Source organism: Anticarsia gemmatalis, chromosome 12 (assembly GCF_050436995.1).
Source record: "Anticarsia gemmatalis isolate Benzon Research Colony breed Stoneville strain chromosome 12, ilAntGemm2 primary, whole genome shotgun sequence".
Taxonomy (NCBI): domain Eukaryota; kingdom Metazoa; phylum Arthropoda; class Insecta; order Lepidoptera; family Erebidae; genus Anticarsia; species Anticarsia gemmatalis.
In genome coordinates, this window is record NC_134756.1 from 2,620,592 (window position 1) to 2,632,722 (window position 12,131).

The 12,131-nt window shown below is 35.9% G+C and overlaps 2 protein-coding genes across 2 annotated transcripts; one reads left to right on the forward strand and one right to left on the reverse strand.

The window, feature by feature from the left end:
* Positions 1-1,201: 1,201 nt before the first annotated feature.
* On the reverse strand, positions 1,202-4,593 carry LOC142977118 (uncharacterized). Its single transcript, XM_076120839.1, has 4 exons — positions 4,412-4,593; positions 2,856-3,038; positions 2,167-2,320; positions 1,202-1,374 (listed from the first exon to the last, which is right to left on the reverse strand). Exons 1-4 carry the CDS (start codon positions 4,496-4,498, stop codon positions 1,232-1,234), a joined length of 567 nt encoding a protein of 188 aa, XP_075976954.1. The 5' UTR covers positions 4,499-4,593; the 3' UTR covers positions 1,202-1,231.
* Positions 4,594-6,258: 1,665 nt separating this feature from the next.
* Positions 6,259-10,780, forward strand: LOC142977318 (uncharacterized). Its single transcript, XM_076121147.1, has 4 exons — positions 6,259-6,408; positions 7,805-7,981; positions 9,275-9,404; positions 10,639-10,780. Exons 1-4 carry the CDS (start codon positions 6,271-6,273, stop codon positions 10,743-10,745), a joined length of 552 nt encoding a protein of 183 aa, XP_075977262.1. The 5' UTR covers positions 6,259-6,270; the 3' UTR covers positions 10,746-10,780.
* Positions 10,781-12,131: the final 1,351 nt, after the last annotated feature.

Consider the following 12,131-nt stretch of genomic DNA (forward strand, 5'->3'; position numbering starts at 1 on the left):
TCGTTGAGATACAGAAAATAGCAGCGAATGTATAATTTAATATTTATTTTCTTGAGAAACTAACTGATAGGATGATTTTTACATTTATTGAAACGAAGAAATCTGAAATACTAGAGACTTTTCAGCAGTTGCGCTCACAGGTCGGTAAATGATCAAGCAACTCTTGGCGAAGTCTTTCCATGGGTTGGTGACCGCATAGTAGTATTTGAACTGAGTATCTCCGTGCTTTGAAGGGCACGTTAAAAGTCAGTTCCGGTTTTTTTTTATTAAGATCACAGTATTTAAGCCATATCAAAGGCGTTACGAAGGCTTGAACAACTTTGACTCTAGACTGACAATGATAAAATAAATAAAATAATCACTTTAATGAAATACAATTTTATCACTAAAAAAGAAAACAATTATTTCTTAACAACTTACCAGTTGCAAAGAGCTCCCGACGATCAAACTCAGCCGCAGTGGCAAGCAAACACAGCATTTTTTCTCAACAGGCATATTTACGTACATTTTGTAGTAAAAGTTCACTTATTCACAATTCACGACAGTTGTTTATAAAGATATAACACATACTGATACCATTTCATTAAAATTTTTCTTAAATATGCGCGAATTGTTAAATGTAGGTACCCGAGATAAGCTATTATTGTTGTTCTGTAGTTTCCAAGTTGGCAGATTCTGATAAAGACGGGATTTCTATTAGGCATATTACCAGTAGATTCTATAAGAATATTTTTTGTTATGAAATTATTTTTTATTTGATAAGGCTTTTTATAAATAGCTTGTTGATAAACTTCTCTCTCTAATCTTTATGTTTGAAGTCTTATTATTATGAGTACATTTAAGTTCCCTTACTTTCCGATGATACGGCTTAGTATTTATTCAATGGCATGGTGGTAAACTGAAAAAAAAACTGCTGCAGTTCCCACCCATACCCTTTGAAATGTTGTAAGTGTTGTAACTTATGCACTACAAAACTTTGAGCTTATTATAAAAATCACTAATTCATTTTCCAAGCTGGTACAAAAACACTCAATTTTAAGAATTTCTTCCTTTAATACTATGTAATAAATCTATCTAAAATTATTCATCAAGCTCAACAATTTAATTATTATAGTTTAATTATAGGAAATAGTTAACTTCTGTTATGATTGACTTGTAAACCATAAATAAAAATAAGAATTAAACAAATTAGAAGCTCATATAAAATAATATAAAGCATTTATTTTATAAGTTACAATAGATTTCGTCTATCGTGTCTCATCGGCGGCTCCACAAACACTTCAGCCATCTGATTCACATAGCTCGTCCTTCCTTCTTGATACTTTACTTTGTTCAGCTCGCTACGGACCAGTAGTAGGAGATACGTTTGTATCACTGTAAATAAAAGAATACGGTATTATTCTAGTAAGCCAAGCTAGCTAATGCAACAAGAGAGGTCAAACGCGCAGTATTTTGTATTGGTTTGGTATCAATAGATATTTGATATTTTAACCAACTGGTAAAAAATATTATTTCTATGTGTGACTAGTTGACCCGGCAAACTTCGTGTACAGCCTAGAATCAAGGTCGATTCTAGAAGTTTTTTTTTATTTCTATATTTTTCTCTCTGTAACAGTGAAGAGCCTTTTGCGGTGCGGTGCAGCGCCGCACCGCAAACCCGTAGCGGCATCGCTCCGGCGGCGCCGCACCGCGCCGTGTGGCTCCAGCCGAAGAACCATCCTCGTGTTTCAAGGAACATTAAAAAAAGAATTAGTGAAATCGGTTTACTTGTTTTGAGTTTATCACTTACATTTGGCGATTATTTTTATATACAGGAAGATAGAAGATAAAGACCCTGATCAATGTTTCAGACGTCGAACGAATAGTCATTTTATATCTCGGGATATTGTAGCAATGATAGACAAAAGGGCTATTTTTTACCACAGTATTCTGTCGACATCCGATTACGTTTCGATTACATTGCACAAAACACTGAACAACGCGCCTTTCGTTTTCTACAAAGACTATTCCTTTAAGTATATGAAAATTCCTTAAGCTAAAGCTAAGCTACTCGGCAGTACTGAGTGTTGGAAATGCCGATCCAGTTTGTTTGGCATTTTGATCAGGTTTCATTGTCTATTGGTCTCTATTAGTATCATACGTGATGATAAAGATTCATTGACTTACCGAACCCTAAGAAAGCCACACACAGTTCCGTGGAGGCGATGGCCCAGCCTCCCACTCGACTGATGTCGCCGTAAGTGACTAACAACACGAGGAAACTGGCTATCATCGTCGTCAGCTGATAGTAGTAATAGGCCCGCATTAGTTTACTGCTTTGCTGAAAAACATACAAAATTGACATGAATAAGGTACTAACATAGACCTTTGTGGCCCTATTAGGCTTGCTACACACAAATTCAGGCATAACAGGCCTGCCGGGCGGCAAAACCGAATATAAATATGTTGAAGAACCCGATATGTTGTTGGATAAATATACAGCCCAATCGAACGTGCCGAATCGTATATGTGTGAAGCAAGCCTTATACTCATAGATGGTGTATGAAACACACCTGCGTTTTGCCATTTACAGTGCTCGTACCACGTAGTAATTGGCGATAACCATATTATTCAGTACTAGTCACCCTATATAAGTTGTAACTTTTGAAAACAGCATTCTTTATATAAGAATAGAGCAACATAATTTGGCTTAACCTAGACCTCAAGAACAATTTAAACATTTCTCAGACTTAAATCAAGTAAAATTTTATTTGTTATCATAACTCCTATGCGTGGGAGACAAATTGTCAACTTGTCAGCCACCTGCGTTGCTGATGCCACCATAAAACACGTGTTTAAGGACTATTAAGCCTTACCTTATGAGCTCCAATAATAAGAACTAGATTAAAGACGATATCTAGCACGTGTAGCGCGATGACGAAGAAGATATGTGCCTCGATCTCCACTCCCCGGTACATTGCGATGGCGTGCCCGGATCCATGGTTGTGGATTATTATCCATACTAGCAGCTGTAGAGCGCAGAAGGCGATGGTGAGGAGCTGAAAGAAACATCATATACATCCATACATGGCTACATACATAATATCACGTCTTTTTCCCATAGCGGTAGGTATAGACCAAATAATGCCACTTGGTACAATCTTCCCTTGCCTCATTCAGATTCGTTCATTTAAAAATCATAAAAGTACGTGAGACAAGAAATAAATAAAGTTGTATAAGAGAAACTATAGATATCAAGCTAATTTGTTTAGTCGATTTGAATTGTAATACAGTTGTTGAACGTGAAAACTCTGAACATGATGGGAGGAAATATAGTGACCGAAATTCCTTATAGTGTTTTTAAATGGTCAAAAACGACAGCAAGGGAAGGCCAAAAAGAGATAGCATGAAGGCGGAAAAGTATGGAAAGTTTCAAATAATAGGTTTGAATATACACCTTTACAGTAAACTTATTGACACTGAATTCCACCTGATCTCATTTATAAGACTTTACCGACGATTAACAAATAGAAACGTCCTCGAGTTTCTTGAAAGGATAAAATCATTCGGACTAAGATGCAAAGAGTTCATTTCGCTATCATAATGTCAAAACAATGAAGCCTAATCACTGACAAACGTCAAAATAAGAAAACCCATGTGAACTATCGTGAATGTTTATTTAAATTTTGGAACAAAGATAAGAATTTTAACTTCCCTACAAGGCAGATAAAAGTTTGAATCCGGTATAAACTAGATATTACTATAGAAGATATTATTTCTTATTGATGTTTACGAAATAAGTTTCCAACCAGGTTCTTTCGATTATGCCGTTTTAAGCAGTGTATTGTTATTTACCCGAGCCGGGGAATTACTGTATTGTAAACAAAAACAAAAGTTGTATTCCTATAATGAAAAAGGTAATGAAACATCAGTAAATAATTTGGAAAAACGCCCACGTCATTCTATAAAATAAACTTAAGAACCCAATCCTAACATAAAGTTTGTCTTGTTATCTTCACAACTCATATCACGTGCTTTCCATTTGTCAACAATTGCTACTTTATTGTGATCATTTGGCGCCTATAAATCGATATAACATAACATGAGATAGACCATAGCTTTTCTTATGAAATTAAAATGTGCAAAAGGATATTTTTTTTGCATAATAATCGCATTGGCTTTAAGTTGAAGATTAAATTCGGCTGTATGTAGATACGCCTCTATCTAACAATGTATTATCAGCCTAACCTTTCTTCCTACTATGTTGGAATCGGCTTCCAGTCTCACCTGATGCAGCTGGATATCAGTATTTTACATGGAGCGACTGCCAACCGGACCTCCATAGACCAGTTACCTGGGCTTATAACAATCCGCGCGGCTGTTGTTTACAAAGCCACGTTGTCGAACTTATAAATAAAAACAAAATACTAACCAAATTGATATATCCAAAAGCCAAAATCCCTCGGCGTAGAGGCAGACAGCAGCAACATCTTCTAAACGTAGGTATTTCCACTATCATAGTTGTGTTATCACTAGAACCAGTTCATAATATTACTGCTCCACTTTGAGACTAGGATGGTCTACAGGTCACCACTTCGACACAATAAGGGTCTTCAACTGTGAGTTGTGAGTTAGTTTGTGACTGCTTAAGGGATGTCAGTTCCTTGAAAATGGATCTTTTTATAACTCACGCAGGTGAATCCTGATGATGTGTACAGAATTTTTCAGGATCTTCACATTTTTAGGCTAAAGGACCCATAGACCAATAAAGGTTTTCTCCAAACTCCGAAATCTTTTAGAAATATTCCTACAATTGGAATAGCAGCACTATGCCAGACTTGGCAATCGAACCTGAGGTTTCATGGTCCTCGAATACGTCTTATTTCATGTAAAAATTATATCAGGAAAAAGATAATAGACTGATTGAATTCAATAGTTTCTGTTTGACAGGTTGTATACACTAAATTAGTATTTATACTCTGTGATTACAAAAAATCGTGTATCTATAATTGTCATTGATTCATACACACAAAACAATCTCATTCACAAGCAATAAAGCGAGAAAAGTCTGATCAAAAACTATTACGGTTTTTACTCTTGGATTGAAATATTTATTTTATTTCTCGTAAAGGTGGGAACCCTAAGGCGCCATTATCCTATTTAATGCCTGTAGGAGGAAACGGCGACGCGTCATGAAGTTTATAAGAACTAAGATGACGCCGAAAACAGATTATGTGCCCACGACATTTTCAACGAATTGTAGGAACGGTGCAATTGTTTTGATAAATGATGCTCATACTGGCTGGGTCTGTGGCGCAGCGGTACACAGCAAGTGGCTTCTACAGCGCGATACTTTACCTATAGCCAGCTATAGACAAATTTTATTTAAAAACCCAGTGGCTATCGTGTATCTCTGTTGACAACTATTTGAAAACCACTTTGCTGTATACTGTTTTCTATCTTAGATTACAATGATTAGCACGTTACGTCAAAGTAGCAATGAATTGCAAAGTGGCTATCAAATTGACGTACATTAGTTGTCAGCTGAAATACGTGATACGCATACAGTAGCACTATCGAGTATCGAGAGCTTGACTCTTAAAATTTTCTGCAAAAATAGTTCCTACCGCCCCCGCTAGAGGCGCTGATCCGAGTTTCATAGAAAATATATCGATAGCGAGTGGGTTGTCGTTAATCGATAGTGATAGAGAATCACGCTTCTGATCAATAGCACAATTTTCTGCACTCTATCAAGTAAATAAACTTTAAATAGAGCCAAGCGGCTCTATTGATGGCTGGCTGGGCTACACATTAGGCCAAAAAGCAGCTAACCTACGAAACCAATTTTAATTACACCGCAATGGAAATAATAACAGGCAAAAGAAGACAGCCAAGTTCTACCCTTTGTAATAAATTTCAACTCAACAGATATACCGTGAAATAAACCAAAAGCTGTTGCATTTTTTGTATACTCCTGTGATCATCTGTATGTTGTAAACAGGACTAATATTATTTATTATTGTATCACGTCATACATGATCCCAAGGAATGTTATCATATTCACCAAGCAAACTTAACAAATCTACACTTTCATCAACGACACATAAATAACCATCCATTGCTTGCAATGTTAGGACTGTAACTTAGCCCTTCGATACAAAAAGCACAATGGATGTTAAAGTGTGTCTTCTGTCGTTAGGATATTTAAAGACTGTTCAGAAAGGAAGTATTCTATTAAAGAATCGTGACAGAAGGATGTTGGCACAGATATCCAGTCTCAAAGAAGATTTGATGCGAATTGTATGTAAAATAAGAAAAATGATAGAAACTTTGAAGAAGATTAAGTGTAAAAAATTACCTGTTGTAAGGAAGTGTTGTTTTTGTGTTCCTGTATATGTTGGGATAGCTTTGTTTGGATATACTGGTTTAGTAAGTTGTTGTATATTTTTTTTATATTACTAGCATTTTTTTATTAATTTCTTGTTAAGCCTTTGATTACCGGGCATAGGTATCCTTTACCTTTGCCCGGTAATGAGGCAGTATAGTTTGAAATAAACGTTACTAACGGACTGCCCTGACTTCGTCTTGGTATAGGTACTACAATTTTATATCGTTGATTTTATTCCTGTGGAAGTTTTGATCTCATATTAATCCCGTTAATAAATACCTTGTACATTTCAAAAGGGTTAAAAAATAATAAAAAAATGTTCAAAAGTCAAGCGCATTTCGGTGATTCGTATTGTGTTAGACTTTTAGGCCTAGTTTTATTACTGCTGGATAAGTTTCAGATAGCGTATCAAATAGAATTTTTACAGTTGTTTTTTACATGCCACTGTATTTATCTAATCGTTATCTGGCAGATATCCAGACCATTTAAACTTTTTTAAAAATTGTGGCATGAATTGGCTTGGCAACTTTTATATTATAGACAGCAACTGGAACAATACTTACACCGTGCCCGAAGTATTTATTACTTTACCCACTTATTGCTTTACCCACTGATTTTTTATCGACCTGTAAATCGTGATCCTCGAAACATATGATTATAAACAAAGTCACGAGTGTTCATAACATATGAAATAATCGCTTAGCGACGCGAGGGCATGAACTCTAGAGGCCGAAGTGATTTAAAATAAACACTCTATTGCATTTAGTTTCACAAGGTCTCAAGCGCCGTGAGGTGGATTAACCACCTAACCTATAAATTCCTACTAATATTATAAATGCGAAAGTTTGTGAACATGTATGGATGTTTTTTACCCATGAATAAAACTTTTCCTTAACTTTTAAACTCTCGCGTTGCATGTTTAATGTATAATAGAATACTGGAATTAACGCGAACACGCATTTTACCTTAAAATGCCTAACGTTTCGGCGCAGGTTGCACTCGCCGTGGTCAATCGAGTGCCAATGTTAGAAAAGTAAAAAATATAAGCTTAAGCCCGCAATTTTAAACATAAATAAACTTCATATGAATCACTGGTTTTTGTAAGCTTTTAAAATGTCTAAATTTAATGTTTTGTTTAGGTGAGTTGTTTGTGTTTATAAATGAAAAAAAATCCAAATGTTTGGCTGCTTTCCAAACAAAACTGTAAATTCGAAGAAATTTGTGATTCCAAATGGAAAGATTTCTGAAACATTTGAAAATGCTAAAGTTTCCTTATTTCTTAAACTCAGTAAAGAAGTATTTAATAGCGTTTTCGAAAAATCAGAATATCTATACAAAGAAAAGACAAAATCTTATGGCTTGGCCATGGCATGTGGCCATATTTTTCGGTTGGCCATGTTCGACCCAGGTACCTTACTTTACGATTTTTTATTTCAGATGTTTGCTCTCATCACAATCCCGATGATAGTGTTCGAGTTGGTGGATGAAGTCACGAACAAGGAGCATACAGACGTGGTGGATTACCACAACCCATTGGTACACCTACCGTTGATACTGGTCGCCGCGCTAGTGGACGTCGCTCAGACTGTGCTACTGCTTGTTGGAGCTCATAAGGTACTTATTATATCTTACTAGCTTTTGCCCGCAACTTCGTCCGCGTGGTTTGTGGCTTAGGACATAATTTTCATATAAACTTTCATCTCCTATTTTATCCCCTTGGAGGTAAATTGTTCAGAATACCTTTCTTAGCGGATGTTTACGGCATAATATCTACCCGCATGCCAAATTTCAGCCCGATCTGACCGGTGGTGATTTGGGCTGTACGTTGATAGATCACTATGTCAGTCAGTCACCATTGAGTTATAAATATTTAGATATACGAGATGTCCCTGAGCTTGATTTTTCTTCATAAAAAAAAGGCTTGACTCTCTCCCAATATCGAGTATCAACAACCGGCTGGCTATAGATAAATATACAAAAAATCTAAACCGCACTGCTAGCGGGCGCCATAGAATCTACCTTAGCACTACAATTATAGTTCCTACGACGCTCGCAAGAGGCGCCGATCAAATTTTCCTACAGAATTTGTCGATGTTTAGTCAGTTGTCGACAGACGATGATAGTAGTAGGAAATTACCTCTCTGAACAAATCAATTTTTAATCATAACGATAGACGACTAGGCGACATTGAAAACTAACATCGCAGTAAGAATGATTGCTATGGCTAATGAGTCAGGCGTTTTTCTACGAACAAATGTTGGACTAGGAATTCACTGACTTCAACAATTTCCAATCTCTAGGAATGAATTTGTGCGTCATGCTGCGACAAATCTTGAAGTTATTTTGGTAAAATAATGCTTTGAAATAAAAATAAAAGTATCGTAGTATCAATTGTCACCGCGTTTTAAGACTTGAGTTGTTTTACACATTAGGGATAACTCTATCTAAGAAATATTGTAGGAACTGATATTATATGGTACATGATGGCAGAGAAGCAATACCCGAGAGGTTTAAACATTATATACGACAATGTTCTAATCCAAAGCAACATACTAATAACTTATTGAAACGACCTACTTATTAGTATGCATATGTGGTTATCAGACGAAATAAATGCCTGTTCTAAAAGTGTTTTAATACATCATGGTGAAATCTTGCATGCCTTAAGATTCCCTAAAAAAAGTTCTTGTAGGTATGCAAAGTCCTTAAACCGCGATGTTAAATAACGATGTTTTCCTTCACTGTTGGAACAAGTGATAATTATTTCTAATACACACATAACTTTGAAAAGTCATTAGTGTGTTACTCAGGTTCGAACCTGCAACCACTTGCGTGGGAGCTACCAACTTAAGCCACTCGGCTATCACTGCTTGCTGTTTATTTATATGAATTTTGTTTTATTTTTAGAGAAACAAGCTACTTCTGAAGATCTACTTCTATCTGGCGCTGGTCTTCCAACTAGCAATACTGGTCGTTGATATTCCATTCTTGGTCTTCTCTGAGTACAGAGAAAACGCAATGTACTTCTTATTCTTAGGTTTGTTATTATTTATTTCTAGTACCCTGGCTCGACTGACTCTACTGTCCAACAATCCTTTAGAAAATCTTGGTATGCACGTTTTATCTAGATTACAATTAATAATTCTGTGTGTGTATTTTGAAAATAAGGAAACTGCGTCGGGTATGCTACCGTCAGCTGCATAAGCCTACGTATCACTGCTGTTATACATTATTTTTGTATAAGTACAAGATTCTCTACTAAGTAGACAGTCTGTTATGTAGTATATAATGCAATTTTATTCCCATTTCTGTGGAGATTTGAATTCCATATAACAATCCCTTGAATACTTTGTTCTGACAGTTACACACACACTAAAAAGACAATTATCAAACTTGATGTAATTGGTAAAATGTTACGGTAAGGTAATGGGTAAATGGTAGTATTGTAAACACGAAAGTCTGTTTGTCTGCTGTAACACTTTTATTGCGAAATTGCTAAATTAGCAAGCCAATTGGTTTATTATGAACTTAGTTGAACGTCCGGGTATCCATCCTTTCTCTGCTTAGAAAAAGGATATAAATATTATCTTTTTAAAATCTTTATTTTACTCAAATAATACGCAGTCAGAGCCGCACGGGTCGCCTCGTAAGCAATAACAATGTAACTTTATACTATAGACTTGCAAAAAATACTGCATTATTTGTGATTCCTTGCAAGTTCGTTGTCAAGCTACAGACATCGTATTATTTTGAAATAAACATCATTACGTGCTATCACTTTCGTAATGTTTTCTTCATAAAATGCAACGTCAATTATGAAGAAACAATTGCATAATTGTATTTGAGACACGTAAATTAGATATTTGTGCATGTTGGGCCAATGGAAACCAATATAGGCCAACATTGGTTGTTATTTTTCTTTTGCTTATTTAGAAACTAATCACGCGGTCATTTTCTCGAAAGTACTTTTACAAACTACTGCAAACTGACAAACTAAAATCTCCTTCATTTCTCCTTCTTTAACTGTACGTGTGGCGCAATGGTTAAAGTGATCACCTCGCCGCAATAGCCGTAGCGCCGCGTGTGATGGCTTAAATTTCTATTTAGAATCTTTGTGTATTTGTTCGGAGCCTGGTAGTCAATTTATCTATATAAGTATGTATCTCAAAGTATATAAGTATGTTTATCAATTTTTGGTTACTATAGTACAAGCTCTGCTTAGTTTGGAATCAAATGACCGTGTGTGAAGTGTTTATTTATTCTATTTCCAGTTCTGAATATCTACCTATTATATTTGGTGCACAACGTGGTGTACATCAGGGAGGACAGCAGAGAAGTCCAATATATTGCTTATGAAGAACATCGGAGCAGCTTGTAAAAACTTTTATATGACAGTTGATTATAAATTATATCAAAAATCATTAGTGTGTTTTATTTATGTTTTCGGGCTTGTGCATATTATAAGCCTACAAACCTAAACCTAAGCCTAAACAATTATTTGTGGATGACACAAATAATTGTTCCGTCCGGAAATCGAACCCACGACCTCCCAACGCAATGGTAGCGGCGTGGTGACCTTATCCACTGTCACAGTCGTAATAACTTAAGTGACAGTTGGGAAAAGACGTCTTTGGTCATTTCTGACTATTCATTAGTCATAGCTTTTAAAAGGGATGCTTTTAATCAGGCTCAATTTAATGACGCCTACAACTTTGTGAAACAGTTATATATATCACTAGCTGACCCGCGCAACTTCGCGTGCGTCACATAAGTGAGAATGGGTCTTAATTTTCCCGTTTTTGTAACATTTTTCACTGGTACTCTGCTCCTATTGTTAGTAGCGTGATGATATACAGGCTATAACATTCCTCGATAAATGGACTATCCAACACTGAAAGAATTTTTCAAATTGGACCAGTAGTTCCTGAGATTAGCGCGTTCAAACAAACAAACAAACTAACAATCAAACAAACAAACTCTTGAGCTTTATAATGATATATATTTTTCACTGGTACTCTGCTTCTATTGTTAGTAGCATGATGATATACAGGCTATAACCTTCCTCGATAAATGGACTATCCAACACTGAAAGAATTTTTCAAATTGGACGAGTAGTTCCTGAGATTAGCGCGTTCAAACAAACAAACAAACAAACAAACAAACAAACAAACAAACAAACAAACAAACAAACAAACAATCAAACAAACAAACTCTTGAGCTTTATAATATTAGTATAGAAGTATAGATAACATTTTTTGACAGCATAGCCGAGCCCTCACTACCCTATTAAAAATTTATTTTCATACAAAAAACTACGACTGAAAATGACAGTATATACATATTTTTACTCGTAATTGTACGATAGATTCTTAACAGTAAATGTTTAATCAGTTCGCAAGAAGAACCGCGATAAACGCATATACTAGGATGTAAGCCGCGATAAGGCTGTTTCATTGTGTACAAGTCGCCTGAATAGGAAGCAAACAGGTTTTATACCTACAGGTGGCTTTAGATGCAAGCCAACAATGGCTTACATAACATGGTAAATCCATAGTTATTAATATGTCAACGGCTTCCATGGCGCAGTGGTTTAGGCAGACGCCATACCACTACATGTGCGCCGGGATGTCGTGGGTTCGATTCCCACACGGGTCTATTGTTTGTGCGATCCACAAATATGTATTTGTTTCGGGTTTTGTTGTACTTTGTGTCTGTATTTTGTATGTTTGTAAAAATTCCGCGACACAAGAGTAATTCTTAGAAA

Excerpts from the sequence above, each read along its gene's own strand:
- LOC142977118 (XM_076120839.1), bottom strand. The coding sequence starts at position 4,498 with ATGATAGTGGAAATACCTACGTTTAGAAGATGTTGCTGCTGTCTGCCT. Across the intron at positions 2,321-2,855 it reads TTATTATTGGAGCTCATAAG|CAAAGCAGTAAACTAATGCG; the intron begins GTAAGGCTTAAT and ends TATGTTTTTCAG. Across the intron at positions 1,375-2,166 it reads TGTGGCTTTCTTAGGGTTCG|TGATACAAACGTATCTCCTA; the intron begins GTAAGTCAATGA and ends TTTTATTTACAG.
- LOC142977318 (XM_076121147.1), top strand. The coding sequence starts at position 6,271 with ATGCGAATTGTATGTAAAATAAGAAAAATGATAGAAACTTTGAAGAAG. Across the intron at positions 7,982-9,274 it reads TGCTTGTTGGAGCTCATAAG|AGAAACAAGCTACTTCTGAA; the intron begins GTACTTATTATA and ends TTTTATTTTTAG. Across the intron at positions 9,405-10,638 it reads AATGTACTTCTTATTCTTAG|TTCTGAATATCTACCTATTA; the intron begins GTTTGTTATTAT and ends TTCTATTTCCAG.